The 17,316-nt window shown below is 40.0% G+C and overlaps 1 protein-coding gene across 1 annotated transcript; it reads right to left on the reverse strand.

The window, feature by feature from the left end:
* Positions 1 to 415: 415 nt before the first annotated feature.
* Positions 416 to 3,885, reverse strand: LOC149383141 (GTP-binding protein-like protein). The gene is made up of 11 exons (XM_089629590.1): positions 3,573 to 3,885; positions 2,757 to 2,945; positions 2,590 to 2,643; positions 2,321 to 2,431; positions 2,036 to 2,098; positions 1,689 to 1,943; positions 1,446 to 1,592; positions 1,310 to 1,337; positions 1,080 to 1,150; positions 938 to 997; positions 416 to 830 (listed from the first exon to the last, which is right to left on the reverse strand). Exons 1-11 carry the CDS (start codon positions 3,771 to 3,773, stop codon positions 762 to 764), a joined length of 1,248 nt encoding a protein of 415 aa, XP_089485716.1. The 5' UTR covers positions 3,774 to 3,885; the 3' UTR covers positions 416 to 761.
* Positions 3,886 to 17,316: the final 13,431 nt, after the last annotated feature.

A 17,316-nucleotide genomic window follows, 5' to 3' on the forward strand; every position in this document is an offset into this window, starting at 1 on the left:
ATATATATATTTTTTTTTTTTTTTTTTCAAATCAAAACTCATCTAGTACATGACAGTGAAAACAGTATGGCCATTAGTCGCTTTGTATCGCATGGTTGATTTGAGGACTAAGTACTACAAAGCATACTTCGGTGGCTCGAAGTTGACAATGACGGTACACTTAAAAGAGCCGACTCATCTTTCATATTTTAAAAGAGCCGATGCCATGCTCGAAATTGTGTGTGCCTCATTGTCCTCTGTATGCTAGAGCTAGACACTCATACACTATGAATCTTCATTTGATCTTAGTGATAAATCTGAGATCAAAGTTTCATTTTGGGTTTTTATTGTGTCGACAAAAAAAATGAGAGATTCTGCATCTGCAAATTTTTTTTTTTTTTTTTGGCTCATTCCAAGAATATTGACTTGCAAAAACTTCTACATAGACCAAAATTTAAAATTGAAGCTAATATAGCAAACAATTGCAAATATGACTCTAAAAGAATGAAAACTGAAAAACGTACAATGTTTAGAAAAAAAATTGGTGGTGTTACAATAATGCAGTAACTAAGCTGGCTTTCACCTCTAAAACCCAAAAAATAATAATTTTATAAAACATTGTCAATGCAAAAATAGTACTTCAACCTGTGACGGTGCTCGTGTCTGATCGAAATTCACCGAGCGTTCAAAATCGAATCGCCAAAACTTTCTGATAGTGGATTTGTTTTAAAATCCCAACCATAAAAAAAATAGCCCGGCCTTTCATTCAATACTGTCAATTGTTAAACATTGAACCGAAACAGCATTACGTCTCCTTCTTGAACAATGTACTCCTTGCCCTCAGATCTCAACTGCACATCATTTGAGTAACCCATGTGTTGTTCATGAGTTGAAGAACACATAAAAACTTAATTCACGTCACAGAATTAATCAGAAAATCTATGAACAAGAAACTTACTACGCCTTTTTCCCTCGCTGCAGCGAGTGAACGAGCTGCGACAAAATCATCATATGCCACCTGATGATGGATAAAAATTCGCACGATTATTGCCGCTGAAAAAAGTTACGCCGTAACTTCAAAGATGAGCAAAAAAGATTACCGTCTCGGCTCGAATGAAACCTTTCTCAAAATCGGAGTGAATCATTCCAGCTGCTTGAGGTGCGGTCATCCCTATTTAACAAAGTACAAAAACACACGGTAGGAACATATATCAATTTTAATTTTCACATTTTTTTATGCAGGTCATCGATTACCAAATGGCTATTAAAATGTGAAAGTGAATTTCTGAAGAATACAAATAGAACTTATTTCTAGCTAAACCAGGCTAACCTGCAAGTATGGTCCAAGCTCTAGTTTCCTGCACGCAAAAAAAAAAAAAAAAAAAAAAAAAAAAAAAAAAAGTGTTTTAAATTTTACGAATTGTAAATATGCAAAGAAGCGTTCTTTTAAAGAGCTCGTTGTTAACCTTTTCGCCGGACGTAAAATAAGTGCGAAGCCCTAAAAGGCTATATGTTGCCCGGATGAGATTTCCGAGACCGCTTTCTTCGACACCAAGAGATTTCAAATATTCGATTCTTTCTTCGGCCGGAAGCTCGCTTAGCTCGGCTTCAACCTGTAATGACAACAACACAAAATATACTTGGCGAAACAAGCGAACACATCGATAATAGTGAATTTCAGAACATAGCCTATACACGGATCACCAAACCTGAGCAGAAACCGTCACAAGGCCAGAATTCAACTCCGATGCGAGATCCATTACTTCATTGACATGAGGGTTGGTCGCGGGGTCCGCCAGATCAGATTCTGCAACATTAGCCACGTATATGACCGGCTTCATTGTGAGCAGACAAAGATGTTTTATAGCATCTTTTTCATAATCATTCAAAGCAACCGATCGTGCTGGTTTTCCATCCAAAAGTGCTTGCTGAATTCTTTCCAAGCCCGCTCTTTCTGCTTCTTCCTACAAGAAAGAGTATAAATTTTCATAATTACGAGTAAGCACTACATTACAAGGACGGGAAACCAAGGATAGAAAATTTTAATAACACCGACCTTGACTTTGGATTGCGAATCTCTTCCCTTGCTCTTTTTGAGTTTATCCAATCTTTTTTCAATCTGCATTCTTGTAGGAGGTAAAATTTAGTTCAATCAGTTGATCAGATCCTAATAAGTAATATTCATGTGGGTGAAGATCAAGGAATTTAGTTCAGATAAAAATTAACTACTGTTTCTGAGGTATAGAACATTGCATACACATGGACATATTTAACTATTTTCTACTCTAATAACTATACATAGGTCAACTTTAAGAAATCAAGTGAGGTATAAATAACGAACCTGGTCAAGATCTGAGAAAACAAGCTCTAGATTGATAACCTCGATGTCAGACTTAGGATCAACTCTTCCATTAACATGAATGACGTCATTATCTTCAAAGCAACGAACAACCTGTAACATAAATATTCAGTCCATTACTAGGTACATTTTCAAAAGCATCAGCTCACCTTAAACAAGTGGATTGAACACTTAAAAAAAAAACAAACAAAATATGAGTGCTATTTTAAAAGAAGTAAAAAATCGTTGAAATTTAAAGAGAAATCGTATACCTGAAGTATAGAGTCCACTTCTCGGATATGTGACAAGAACTTATTACCTAATCCCTGCAATATATAGGGAACACAAAAACCAACAATTCTTATCAGTAGTATCACAATTTCCCGAGATATTAAAGGAGAATAACATTCATCAGAGGTTCATTGGTTATAAGTGTGACCTCTCCTTGACTCGCACCCTTCACAAGCCCAGCAATATCTACGAACTCGATAGACGCGGGAACCGATTTCTGCGACTTGCTTAGATCGGAAAGAACACCGAGACGCTGATCCGGAACCGCAACGATTCCCACATTCGGCTCGATCGTGCAGAACGGAAAATTGGCAGCTTGAGCCTTTCCGTTCTCAACCTGCCAGCCACAAATATTGATATCCACATCATTACAACGACTCACATTTGTAATACTGATATCACTCACACAGCAGTGTGGCATGGTTTACTTCAATAAAAAAAAAAGTAAATAAAAAAAATTTAAAAAAAAAAGAGTTTTAAAAGGATTCCTTTTAGAAAAGATGCAGAGATTATTGCCAACTGATTTTGATATGTTACCATGATACTTGAAAGTAAATGAGAATTGAAAATCAAGGTTATGCCAAAAATCCAACTTTCTCGTGATAATTAACCCAAACACGCGATTTTCGCAGTTTTATCGAGCAAAATAGTGATAATACAGTTTAGATTCAATCCTAAAACTAAACCTAACCAAGCTTAAGAAGTTCATGGAAAGCTCAAAATTTCAATACAAAACCTGACCTTTGTGTAGTAGCCATAGCCACATAACATTTCGAACCTAATTTGTGCAGAGTTATCTAAGTCACTATAGAAACTCCAAGGAGTTTGAAAATTCAATACACAACCAAATTCAGATGCTCAATTAACATTCCACTCGCGGTTCTAGATAAACAGTGAAGAGCATGAAGAAAAGAAAAGAAAAGAAAAAAAATGAGTTTCTGAGGGTTTCGGATGAATCACTCACGACGGCGTTGAAGAGAGTTGATTTTCCGACGTTAGGTAGGCCAACGATACCAGCTCTGAGACTCATGCTTATTTTCGACGGAGAAGACGAAAATGGACTCGCTCTTCCGAAACGTCCAACGGCGAACTGGAAATGGCTTCTTTGGAGCTTCGTCGGCAATAGCAGAGACGGTATCAGCTGATTGCAAGCCATTCTCGCCATTTTTGGAGCGCTCTGGAAAATCTTTCTGACAAAAGAGTAAATGAAAACGAAACGAAGAGAGGAAGAAAGGATTGGCCTTCGAGCTGCATTTTCTCGGCCTCTGGCTATAATTTTTTTTTTTTTAATTGTCAATTTTTTTTAAACAAATTACTCTAGTGTCTAATAATATTTTAATACTTTTATTTTACATTTTACAACAAACTAAGTAAATAACTAATTAAAACGTTCGAAAATGCTATATAGTCAACGTTTCGTAAATCTTAAGTAAATAGTCACAAAGATGACGTGACCTAATAAATAAAAGTGACTATTTATCGTCTGTAAATATATGAAAATGACTATTTATCTAAGATTTACGAAACGTTGGCTATTTAGTAATGTCAAAATGTAAATGTGACTATTTATCTAATAGATCATTTATTTTATTAATCTTTCATATTTAATTTATTTATATAAAAAAAAATGGTGGGATATGTACGCTGCCATATTATGCATCATAGCCCCGATAAGTAATAAATAAAAATATATCTATAACATTTTTAGAGATATACATTAATAAGATATATATTATAAATTCAAAATGACGTATTGTAACATAATTATTAGATGTTATAAAATAGTATATTTAACCTGAATATATTTTTTATAATTGTCTAATACATCACTTATTTATTTTTTAATAACATTAAAAAAAAACAAAATACTAAATTGATAAATAGCTTATACTATTGTTGATTGTCTTAGAGAAATTTCATAAAGTGGTCCTCATATATCATGAAATTTTAAAGATAGACTTCATAGGATCGGTGTAAAATATATAATGATAGAATTTTGACCAAAAAACAGATAAAAATACTCTTTTAGTCTATTTTTCTCTAATTTTCCTTGTTTCTTTTATTCTACTCTCAAACCCTCTTTACATAGTTGTATTTCGTGTGTTTTCTTTAAATAATGAGTAAGTTCACTTATTTAGATCTAGCGTAAAAAAAAATGGAATTGTACGTACGTTACGATTAAATATGATAAAATATGATGAAATTCAACTATTTTTTACGATGAAATTGACTTAAGATAATTTACGATGTGATAATTTACGATATGAAATATGATAAAATAGGATGAAATTCAACTATGATAAAATACGATGGTTATGATGGGATACTATACGAAAAAAAAAAAAAAAAAAAAAAAGCATGTGTTTATTTGCTTTGAAGGATATTTTGTCTTTTTAGACAAAATTCTCTATATTTATGAAACTAAAACTCTATCCTTGATATATAACTATTTATGAGGTTTATTATAAATAAAAAATAAAAATAAAATAAAAAAATTACTGTCCAACGTGCAACAATTTTTTTTTCCTTTTAAAGATGTGTCATACGTGTTGTTCAATGTGACAGTTGCGCACATATGATATATGTATATAATAAGTAAAATATAAAAATAAATAAAAAAAATAAATAATAGAACCAAAACGAGAAGCAAAAGAAGTCTCACATCTTTTTTGCACAACAAATTCATATAATGTGAGCACTATAGAAGCTGCTCGGTTAGGAATATTGACTTCAAAGCCTCGAATTTTTCGTTGAAAAAGTTGAAACATATGACGAGATGAATTACTGAAAATTAAAATTTTGGCGGAGACAACAAAAAAATCAAAATTTCGAGAGATTAGAAACGACATGTCGCTTCTAATCGACGGGAAAATATTAGAAACTGCAAGTCGTTTTTAACCTCAAACAGTATGACTTATTCAAGGCAAAATGTTTGTATATTTGTGCTCACTTCTAAAGATAAAATGTCACTTCTAATACGCGTCGCTTCTGAAAATCAATTTGTAGTAGTGAAGTTAGGATCGGTAAACAGTTTGTATGAGTCCATCAAGAACGAGTTTTAAGAGACCGAACAATTTTACGCAATTAGCCTACGAGATAACCATGAGACGACGGTAAAAAAAATCCGATGTAGGTTACGAGAAACAGAAACACGCCAGACCTTTGAGTCACGATCGCCGGCTTCTCTAGGATATCCAGCACTGTTGCCACCTACTTAGGCGCGCGAGCCTTCCAGCTATAGCGGAGTTTGAGAATGACCAATGTGCCATTGCGGAGGAGAACCACTGCGGATCGGAGCATTTTTGAGCCTTCCTACTTAGTTGCTTTGACCTCCACGATGTCGGTGATCGCATTTCACTGGACCACCGAGTCTCAGAATCAACATTTAATAATTTAGAAGATGTCCATAGCAGAGATTTTAAGCTTTTTAAAGTTAGAGGATTTCATATTAATTTTGAACTTACATGCTCGTAAATTTCATTTGAAGAAGACGAAAGGTTATTTTTCTTTTTATTGACGTTCCTGGTCAACAAGTCACGTCACAAAAATAAAATGATCAATATTTTATTTTCTAATATACTTTCTACTTGCACATTTTCTCTTTCATTCAAAAATAAAATCGAGTTTTGAAGCATTGTCTTTATTTTGTTCTTTATCTATTTTTAGGGTTCTTTCTCTTTTATCTTCTTATATTTATTTCCGAATCCAAACCTTGAAAATAAATAAACATTTAACTACTTCAATTTATTTTGATGTAAAAATACAACGTAGTTATAAAAACGTCATATGAAGGAATAACTATGAATCCAAACAATACTTAACATTCTATTAAAAAAGTAAAAGATGCAATACCATGTTATAAGCTAAATATGACGTAAGAAAGAGAATCATCATATTTAGAATATATCAGTGATTATCCAATGTCCAAACCAAGGAAAAAAAATGCCGTTTTCTTTACTGTTTCGAGCCTCCTGATATACGAAAAATCGTCATGTCGATGGAAAATCGAACGGAAAAATTGTGGAAAAGGGCAAGTGAAATGCCGTTTTCAAATGACGTTTTCGATGGAAAACCGATGTCCCAACGGAAAATAGAACGGAAATAATGTGGCGAAACAAACACATACATATATATATATATATATATATATATATATATTTATTTATAAATGTAGTTCAAATTTAAAACACTTCAAATCATACATATCTAGCATAAATGTTCCATTTGTTCATGAAATAAATATGTTTTACAAACATATAGTTACAATATAAAATAAAATGTATCGATAGAAACTCGATGGACGTCCCGGTTGGATAAAACTCGGTTGGTTTTCTTGAAGCTCACAATACTAGACCAAGTGAAATTCACCTGGTACGATTGTCGGAAGTTTTAAACATGTCTGTCGTAGTCGGATTGATCGTACCCCATAGCTTCACTTATTAGTGGACATTGTGCACATGCTATAATGTGCTCGGCACCGAACCGATCTACGTGTACACCGTACATACGACGTCCACGTCCTTGCGGATCCACCTATGGCTGTGGCACTCCTATCGGATTAGGATAACGGTAAGAAGGACAAGTATACGAACCGTCACTCTGTGTGTCTGACGTAGTGAATGACATTGTGTCGAACTGAGACATCAAGTGATCGACGCCGTATTCACTGCCAGATGACATGTACGCTCAATATCCTTGTTGAAAGTCACCGCTGTAATCACTACCAGAAGACATGTAATGCGTGGGCGCTCTTTGTGTTCCACCACCGTAATACGATCCGGTCTTAAAATCAAAGTACTCTCCGGGTCTGTTAAACACGTAATATATTACTTTCCATATTCATCATATGTACATTGTTTGTGAACTCCGACATGAATAAATGCGAATACACTAACCTGTCAGATCTTTGACGTCGTGACCCGTGATCAGAATCTTGCGTGGCTTGATAACCTTGCTCCATAGTCCACGGATCGTAATGTTGGCTACCACCACCACCACTACCACCATCAACGTCTTGACTAACTGGGTAACCGCCAAAGTCACCACCATCTCCACCATCGTCACCGTCGTTAGGATCACGTCCATCGTCTGATGATCCATGCAAACTGTGACCGACGTCTTCTTCAAAGATGGTGTCAACATCAACACCTTCCGCCTGGGCCTATGAGGCGACGCGTGGGTTGGGGTTCCGGTCTTCATCGTCGAGGTGAACTGGGCAGATCTATTGTAGGAGTTCATCATCGTCGACGTTGTCGCCCATTACCTCAATTGATCTTTGGATCATATCCAACGGATCCTTCCTGTCGATGATGTCGCTTTAGATATCTCGTAATTGCAGCTTTATGTTGTAGCTACAAAAGACGAGTTCCTCAAGTCTCTTATACGCCAGTCGGTTTCGTTGCTTAGTGTGGACAAGTGCAAACGTGCTCCGATTTCGCTCGCACGCCGATGATGATGTGGTCTAAGAAAAGATTCTCATCGCCAACTTTCTCAACGTGGGGATTTGAATTCCAAACATCACCCACCATTCTCCTAAGAAAATGAAGAAACTCCGTAAATATGAAACTATGATATGAAACTCGGGAATAAGAAATAGTTCTTACCGGAAGCCATCTTCGTCCTTCCCACTACTGCGGATTTATTACCGAACATGTCTTTCGCGTCGCGGAATGCTAGAAGTTCGTTCCCAATGTTGTCGCAGTCATCATTCGAGAATAGCCGCTCAAATACTTGTGTAACCGCCGTAAGATGCTCGGGTTGCTTGACGATCTCCGGATTGTATTGAAATTTTGGATTTAGGTAGTGAGCTACAAGATAAATAATCACAGATATAAATTAAAAATCATACAACGACGTTCAACAAGAATAAGTGAAATGAGTAATACCTGCTTGGTGTAACGGATGGTCAAGTTGTCTATTCCATCTCTCAACCGCAATGTCAACCCAGAAAAATTCAAGGTTCGCCAGAAGTTAACCAAAAAATCTGAAAAAAAAATATATATGATAGATAGTCACATTACAAAAAACATTCATGAAGAGGATTATATGAAAAAAAAATCAAATTACTCAAGAAATTGAAGATGCAAATTTCAGAATCTAGAGTTTAAAAACGACCTGGAATTTCCTTAAAATCGGAGGAAATTCGTCGACAATTTGTTGCTTTATAACTTCACCTTGACGAAATTGATGGAAAGTCGCAGATTGCTATGGAGTTTTGCCGGCAACAGACTCGTCTTCTTCACAGTCGAAACTCGTTTTTTTTTCTTTTCCTTCGATTTTCGTCGACTCTCGAGGAAACACTGAGGCTTTTATACATAATTTTGAATAACAAACGATGGCAGAAAACGACCGAAATGGCATGTCGTTTCCTGGAAATTCAAACTACAAAAACGAAGGAAACGACACACATGACTATCACTCGCCGTTGACTCACCGAAATGGAATTTCCAACCGAAATTCCAAGACATATTTATGGTGCCATATTTAGAGATATACATTATCAATGCGATATATATTATAAATTCAAAATTGTGTAATCATATTGTAAAATAATTATTAGATGTTATAAAATAGTATATTTAACATGAATATATTATTTAGAATTGTCTAATATATCACTTATTTATTTTTAATAAAAATTTAGCGATATAAGGCACATAAACATAAGCGTTTGCGCCAATGTTTTGTAAATTTTTCGTTATAACAAAAAAAATTGTAAATATTTCATAAATAGCCATATTTACTAGAAATTTACTCTGCGTTATTTGTTATTTTGATAGCGTAAATAGATTTACGTGGTTATTTACAAAAAATTAACGAAACGTTACCTATTTCAAAATTTCTAACATTTCATATGACTAGATAGTCACTAGACACTATTTGTAATACCATAAAAAAAATTAAAAATTTCATAGTCTTCATGTGTCATGAAATGGACTTCATAATTGAAAAATATATAATAATGGACTTTTGACCAAAAAACAAACAAAAACACTATTTAAGCCCTTTTAATCTCCTTCTCTCTAATTTTTCTCAATTTTCCCCTCTCTCTCTCTCTCTCTCTCTCTCTCTCTCTTCCCCCCCCCCCCCCCCTCATTTTTCCTCTCTCTCTAACTCTTACTCTCAAATCCCCCTCAAATCCTCCCTACATCGGTAAATTTCGTGTATTTTCGCTGAAAATGGATTTCATGCACATAAAATTCATAAATGTGAGCACTATAGAAGCCGCTCAGTTAGGAAAGATTGACTTCAAAGCCTTGAACTTTTTGTTGACGAAGTTGAAAAATAGCTAGACAAAGTTCTGATACAATAAAGTTAGGACCAGTAAACATAGACACGCCAAACCTCTGAGTCACGATCGTCGGCTTCTCTATAATCTCCAGCACCGTTGCAACTTTCGTCGGCACGTGAACTTTCCAACTATATCGGAGTTCAAGAATGGCCGATGTTCTATTTGGTGGAGAATCATCGCAGATTGGAGCATCTTCGAGGTTGAAGATGACGAAATAGCTTTGAGATTACGATGACCATCGAGCTTGAGATTACAATGATGATCCCCAACAAAATATTTTGAAAATGTCCATTACAAAGAGTTTAAGCTTTTTAGGGTTTTTGAGATTCTGAGCTTACAAAAAGAAGACAGAATATTATTTATTGATTGACGTGGTTGGTTGATCAATCACGTCACAGGTCAACCAACCACGTCACAAAAATAAAATGATCAATATATATTTTTTAGTTTATTATCTATTTGTATATTTTTTCATTCATTTAGAAATAAAATCAAGTTTTGAAGAACCGTCTTTCTGTTGATGTCGTTTTTCAGATCGATCAACAATCACATAAAAATAGAAAAGGAAATAATGAAATGTTTCGAAGGGGGTTCAGAAAGGCGTCGTATAAGAAACAATTTAATAATATGGAGCTGTAATAATGCACGAATGTTGAATACTTTTATTATTTGGGAGAAGATTACAAACGGACGAGGTGACGAACTCAACAGGTCGAGCTCAAGACCGAAGTAAAAGAGTACAAAATATAATATTAATTGGGAACTGAGACCGAGAGCTTGCGTGTCGAAAATCGTCTCTTCCCCTTCTATTTATATGCGAGATGGAACCTTCTGGCCGAAGACACGTGTTCCTTGATCCACATTCCTCGCCGAGGTCGTAGTCACCTGAGACCCGGTCTTCGCGGCGTGGTCTACTCTGACTGACTGATCCTTCTGGTCAAGAAGACGTGGTCGAGCTGGGATCCTTCGAGATGGGAAGTGTCATTGGGCTTGGGCCGATCTGGTTCAAGAGCGAATCAGGCCCGTAATTGACTTCGTGGGCCGATCTTGAAACTGCTTATGGGCTTTAGTCGGGTCGGAGCCCATCTGAAACAATATTTATATTTTTTGTATTTTTATACCCCCACAATTAGCCCCCAAATATTTTGAAAATATTTCGAATATTTTGGAAATATTTCGAATATTTTGGAAATATTTAACGCGGGGAATTCGAATTGTTTCAAAAAAAAGGGGAAGATCGGAGATTTGGAACCACGTGGCATTATATGAGAACGCGCCTTTTTCACACGTGTCGTGACGTAACCGTATTTCGTCGGTCGAAGTCGAAGAGTCGTGAGAATTTGTTACCTTTGCAGATATCGAGGGAAATATCTTAGATTTGATTTGATTTGATTTCCGAAATCAATATATTTTTCGGGATTTCTGGTAATAATGAAACTTATAAATAAGCGCGACGAAGCGTCACTTCTTCTCACTTATATTCTCATCATCCGCGGTTAAAAGGTATTTCCTCTTCTCTCTAACTTCTCGCTCTTTCCGATTTCGAACTCTCTCTAAGTTCTTTAGCTTTCTTGCATCTTGGCTATTTTCGACTCTCAGTTCGACTAGCGAACTCAAACGGGTTTATAGGATTAAACACTCAGTCCGTAGAACACCTTAGAATCTGATGTCGAACTCAGGACTTCGTCTATCGGGGTCTCAAGCTTTCGCCGTGACTTCGTCCGACCTTAGGAGGATCCGCGAAAAATACCAGATACCCTTAGAAATTAATATCCTTCTTCCTCCACCCGGAGCTACAGCCGATACCATAGTGGAGGGTTTCTGCTGTATATATGAGATCTGGCTAGAGAAGTGTGGGCTGAGGTTCCCTATCCACCCCCTCATGTTCGACTTCGCCCAGACTCTAGGGTTGACCCTTCCCCAAATGTGCCCAAACTTCGTTAGGATGGTAATGGGCTTGATAGTCGTGGCTTACGAGGAAAAGATCGAACTCACTCTGATGGATTTAGTCCGTCTTTGTGTGGTTAAGGCGAATTCGAAGCACGATCCAAAGTGCTTCTACCTTTCGAAAGCCGCAGGCAAGGGTGTGATTTCGGGTCTACCCTCTAAGGACAAATTTTGGGGGAGGCGATATTTTTACTTTGCCGTGAATGAGCACTCACTCGGGGACCGAGCTCGTTCTTTCTCGTCAAAATGGGCGAGCTCGCCGAGTATGCATAAGAATTCAGTTCGCTCATATTCATATTTCGTAGTGAAATATACATTATATTTATTACTTTTTTTATTGTTTTTTTTTTTAGAGAAAATCAAAGCGCCATCACAAGGGGTTGAGTTCGCCGAGAAATTGACGCTGCTGCAATTGGGTGAAACAGAGTGGTCGAGCTTTACTCCGTTTAGATTTATATCGGCCAGAGTTTGGCCTTCCCCACTAAATATCTCAGAGCACCAGGAAGAAGGTTAGTTCGACGATTTTGACGCTATCTTCTGTGTTATCAATTTTGATTTATTATTTTCTATTTTAGCAGTTGGAGACAACATGAACACACCGATTAGTGCGCGCGAGGCAAGGAAGCAGAAGAAGGGAGGTGCTGCCTCGACTTTGACCCCGACCTCGGCTATCCACATCGACGATCCCGAGGTCGAAGTGACCGGCGTTCGTCTGGTGTTTGAGATCCGGTCGTTCTGGTGCCTTCTGACGAGGTACCCGAGACGGCCGAGGTCCATCTGAAGGACGTTCAGGGAGCCAAAGTTCCCGAGGCCGGCGAAACTCAAGCCCTGGAGTTGACGAAGACATCCCCGAGGGAGCCGAGGATCGAGTCCCCGAGAGGGACGAGGGGGGGGGCGCCCAAGAAGAGGAAGACGCCAGCGAACCGGGTTCCTGAGGGCGGAGCCTCCGAAGCGAAAAAGAAGAAGAAAAAGGGGTCCGGATCCCGATATTGCTGGCAGGGGCGACGGAGAGACCGCCCCTGAGGTCCCCGCGACGGCGTTGGCTTGGGCGGACAAGGGCAAAGCCGCAGCTGAAGGAAGCAAGTCTTCCTCGAAGTCGAAGTCTGGGGGCCGAGATGAATCCGCCGCGACCCGGAAGAAGAAACACATCGTCAATTTCCATTACGCTCGGGATCATCTGTTGTGCGATGACCTTTACTCCTCGGCGGGGCTTCTTCGTCAAATGACGTGTTCCGGGATGGAGCTCCCAAAGGTCCCCGATCTTGCCGAGGCGGACTGGTACAGGATGATGTCCGCGGCCATGACTGGGGTAAGTTTATATATATATATATAACCGATATGTTATACTTGTGAAAAATTTCTATTTTTGTTACGGTCGAACTAATGAGAGTTGGGTTGATTTCAGCTATCCACCCAACTGAACCGAGGTGTTTTTCGCTATGAAAAGCGCCTTCATGACGCTAAGGTCGAGCAGGAGAAGCTCGCCGAAGTTCAGAAGGGGACGGAGTCTCTTCAGGCCGAGCTCTAGGGGATGAATGAAAAGATTTCCACCCTCCAGGACAACCTTCTAGCCAAGGATGCTCTCTTGGAGAGGTCGAACGGTAAGATTGAACGTCTTCGCGGCAAAGTTCAGTTCTTATCCGTCGACATCGATGACAAGAAGGAGAAGATCAGGGGATGGTCATCTCATTATAGCGGCTTCGAGAAGGAGAGGAACAAGCTGACGGCCGATCTCGAGGCGCGAGACAAAGAGCTGAAGGATGCTCTAGAAGAGATCGCTCGGATGAAGAGATCGGAGAAAGTAGAGCGGGATCGGGCGGTGCGTGCGGCGAAGAGGGCGACTTCGCTGAAGTATTAGGAGCAGATACTCAAACATCGCGCGCAGAAAGAGAAGATGGACGAGGCCGTCCTTATTCTCAAGAAGCTCGAGCAGTGCCGGGGGAACAAGGAGCTGATCTCGGAGGCCTTGAAGGGCGAGATCTCGGACTGGGCGGCCGAGATGAAGGACACTGAGGATGACATAGCTCAGTACGAAGCCGATTACCAGGCTGTCATTATTTCTGAGGTCAAGGATGTCCCGTTCACTCCGTACTCGGACCGATCTCCTGTCGATGCGTCGGCGGCCGATGGAGAGACCTCAACTATCAACGAGCATGGCTCAATGCTTGATCATGCCAACGAGGTCCTTGGCTCCATCCCTGAGGGGAATGAAGAGACGGCGGCATTCACGCCTACACCGGAGCGTCGAGATGTCGAGGTCGAGCCTCGCGATCAAGCCTGAATCTTCCCGGCCCGTTCCTGTTTCTATTATTTTTCTTTCTGAATAAATTGCGTTTTTGTTTTATTTTTTTATTTTTATTTTTTGCCCGTGTTTTGGGCGAAGTTTTTATTACTTTTAATACAATTATAGGGGGCTTCGGTACCCCTATTTTATTTGAATTTATGTTATTGTTTTATGCAATTCCCGGTTTTACTTTGCCAAGTTTTTTAGCTCGCCTAAAGTCTATTGTGAATTTATTTTATTTAGTCCGTCCGACCGATCTGAATGTCCTGTTTGCTCCTGAGGCAGCTCGGATCAGTATAATATAAGTCTTTTAGGTCGCCTATATATGGCCCAAAACGTTTCCCTTAAAAATTTCAGATGATTTCGCTTCAAGTTATTTAGCTCGTCGCAGAACTAAAAGGTTTCCCTTAGGCTGAGGTTTGGAATTGGCTCGTTCAAAATCCGTTTAGTTGTTCGGAGTATTGCTGATCCGAAGCGTTTCCCTTTAGATTTGAAGCCGAAGTCCGTAATTACATTTGGTGAAAATTTCAAGTCTTTTAGATCGTCGGGGACCTAAAACGTTTCCCTTAAATATTTTCGGATGAGATCGACCTACGTGGGTGCGATCTCTAAAGACGCTGTGAGATGTCGGTTCTCGCCAGAGTCGTCATGAGGCGTTTGCACTGCTAGCCTAGTCCGAGGTCGGGGTCATCGGCCGAGGTGCGAGCTCCGTGGCTCAAGTAGGTAGGGGGATTGTGCCTTGGTAAGAGGCTGCCTACGTACCCTTATACAGGGATCAAGTCGGACGTAGTTCAATTTTTACTAGTTCTAACAGTAATATTTTTTTAGGTTCGAGACGTTCCATGATCTTAAAACAGGGATTCCGTTGAGTGTTTCAAGTTCGTAAACGCCGGGATAGGTTACTCTGGTGACCCTATAGGGGCCTTCCCATTTTGCCCCGAGTTTTCCAGCGTTTGTCTCGGCAGTGTTCTGGAAGATCTTTCGCAGGACCAAGTCCCCTACATCGAATCTTCTTGTATTAACATCTTTGTTGTAGAATTTAGCGATGGATTACCTGTAACGGGATAATCGTGATAGGGCTGAATCTCGCTTTTCCTCTACTAGGTCTAAGGCATCGCATAGAGCCTCGTCATTTTTTGGCTCATCCACAGGTGCATATTTTACCCTAAGGGTTTGCACCTGATGCTCGATCGGGATGACAGACTCGACTCCATGGACGAGGGAAAACAGAGTTTCCCCTGTTGGCCTCCGCGGGCTGGTTCGGTATGCCCACAGCACGCCTGGCAGTTCTTCAGCCCACCGCCCTTTCTTGGCATCGAGCCTTTTCTTTATGGAGTCGACTATGGTCTTATTCGTTGCTTCCGCGTGCCCATTTCCCTGAGGATATCGTGGCGTTGACATTCTTAACTCAACGTTGTTATGGAAGCAAAACTTTCTAAACTTTTTCGATATGAATTGTGATCCATTGTCTGTTGTGATCTCGTGGGGAGTTCCGTGTCGACGGATTATATTTTTCCAGATGAATGTTGTGACGTCGACGTCCTTTATCAAGACGAAGGCGCCAGCTTCCACCCATATGGAGAAATAATCTGTTAAGATTAACAGAAATCTTAACCCGCCAGGGGCGACCGGCATTGGTCCCACAATGTCCATAGACCATTTCATGAATGGGTATGGAGCCGAGATAGACGACAATTCTTCCGCGGGTCTTTTTATGTTGGGGCGTGGCGTTAACACTGATCGCAGCGGCGTGTGTGCGCCTCGCAGTCTGCCAGCATGGTCGGCCAAAAGTAGCCTTGTCTTTTTATTTTGATGGCAAGCGCTCGTCCGCTTGCGTGATTTCCGCATTCTCCTTCGTGCACGTCTTCCAGGATTCGTTTAGATTCCTCCATTCCGACGCATTTGAGGTAGGGTCCTGCGAAGCTTCTTTTAAATAGGCTGCCATCTATAATGCAAAATCTCGCGCTTCTCAGCACGAGCTTGCGTTTTGCCATCTTATCGGAAGGGACCGTACCAGTCGTGATGTAATGTAGTATTTCACCTCTCCAATCCCCCCTTCTATTGTTATGACCGCGGAAACGGTCGTGGCAATAGAAGGTTGTTTGATTGTTTCAACTGGTATAATCCTCTTGAGGTCCGGGTCCGAAGTAGATGCCAGGGCGGCCAATGCGTCGGCCGAAGTGTTCTCGCCTCGAGGGATCCTTGTCAGGGAGAATTCTTCGAAGTTTTTTGTTAGTTCTCTTACGACTCTTAGGTAAGCCTCCATTCGCTCATCCCTAGTCTCGTATTCCCCGGAGTATCGGTTTGCTACGAGTTGGGAGTCGCAGAAAGCTGCCACTTTCTCTGATCCAACTGCAGTGGCCAACCTAAGTCTGGCGACTAGTGCTTCGTACTCGGCTTCGTTGTTCGATGCGACGAAGTCGAGCCTAAATGATTGTTCTATAATCTCACCGTGAGGGGAGGTCAGATGTATCCCTACTCCTGCCCCCTGCTTCGAAGATGCCCCGTCCACTTTAAGTGTCCAGGTTCCTTTGACTTCGGCCACAGTTGGACTTTCCCTCGGGAGTTCGATGATGAAATCTGCTAGAACTTGCGATTTAGCGGATGTCTTCACTCGGTACTCAATATCGTATTCACTCAGTTCCACGGCCCACTTGGTTAATCTTCCTGATTGGTTAGGGCTATGTAGGAAACTTCTGAGTGGGTGTGATGTCATTACTATTATGGTGTGAGACTGGAAGTATGTTCGAAGTCTCCGCGTGGCAGAAACGACGGCCAAGTCCAGTTTCTCCATAATAGGATATCGAGTTTCAGCATCGACTAACGACTTGCTTGTATAAAAGATTGGTCGTTGGTCCCCTTGCTCTTCTCTGACGAGTACTCCACTAACTGCCGCTTGAGATACTGCGACGTATAAATAGACAGGCTCCCCTGCAACAGGTTTTGCCAAGATCGGGGGTGTCGATAGATACTCTTTCAATTCTTTGAACGCCTCTTCGCACTTGTCGTCCCATTCGAGCTTCTTGTTTCCCTTAAGGAGCCGATAGAAAGGAAGACATTTATCTGTTGACCGAGAGATGAAGCGGTTGAGGGCGGCGATGCGTCCTGTCAACCTTTGAACTTCTCGCCTATTACAGGGCGAAGGCATCTCTCGTAAGGCGTGTAATTGATCCGGGTTAGCCTCAA

Source organism: Urtica dioica, chromosome 10, assembly GCF_054948205.1.
Source record: "Urtica dioica subsp. dioica isolate 48M chromosome 10, U.dioica_male_clone48M_v1_H2, whole genome shotgun sequence".
NCBI lineage: Eukaryota > Viridiplantae > Streptophyta > Magnoliopsida > Rosales > Urticaceae > Urtica > Urtica dioica.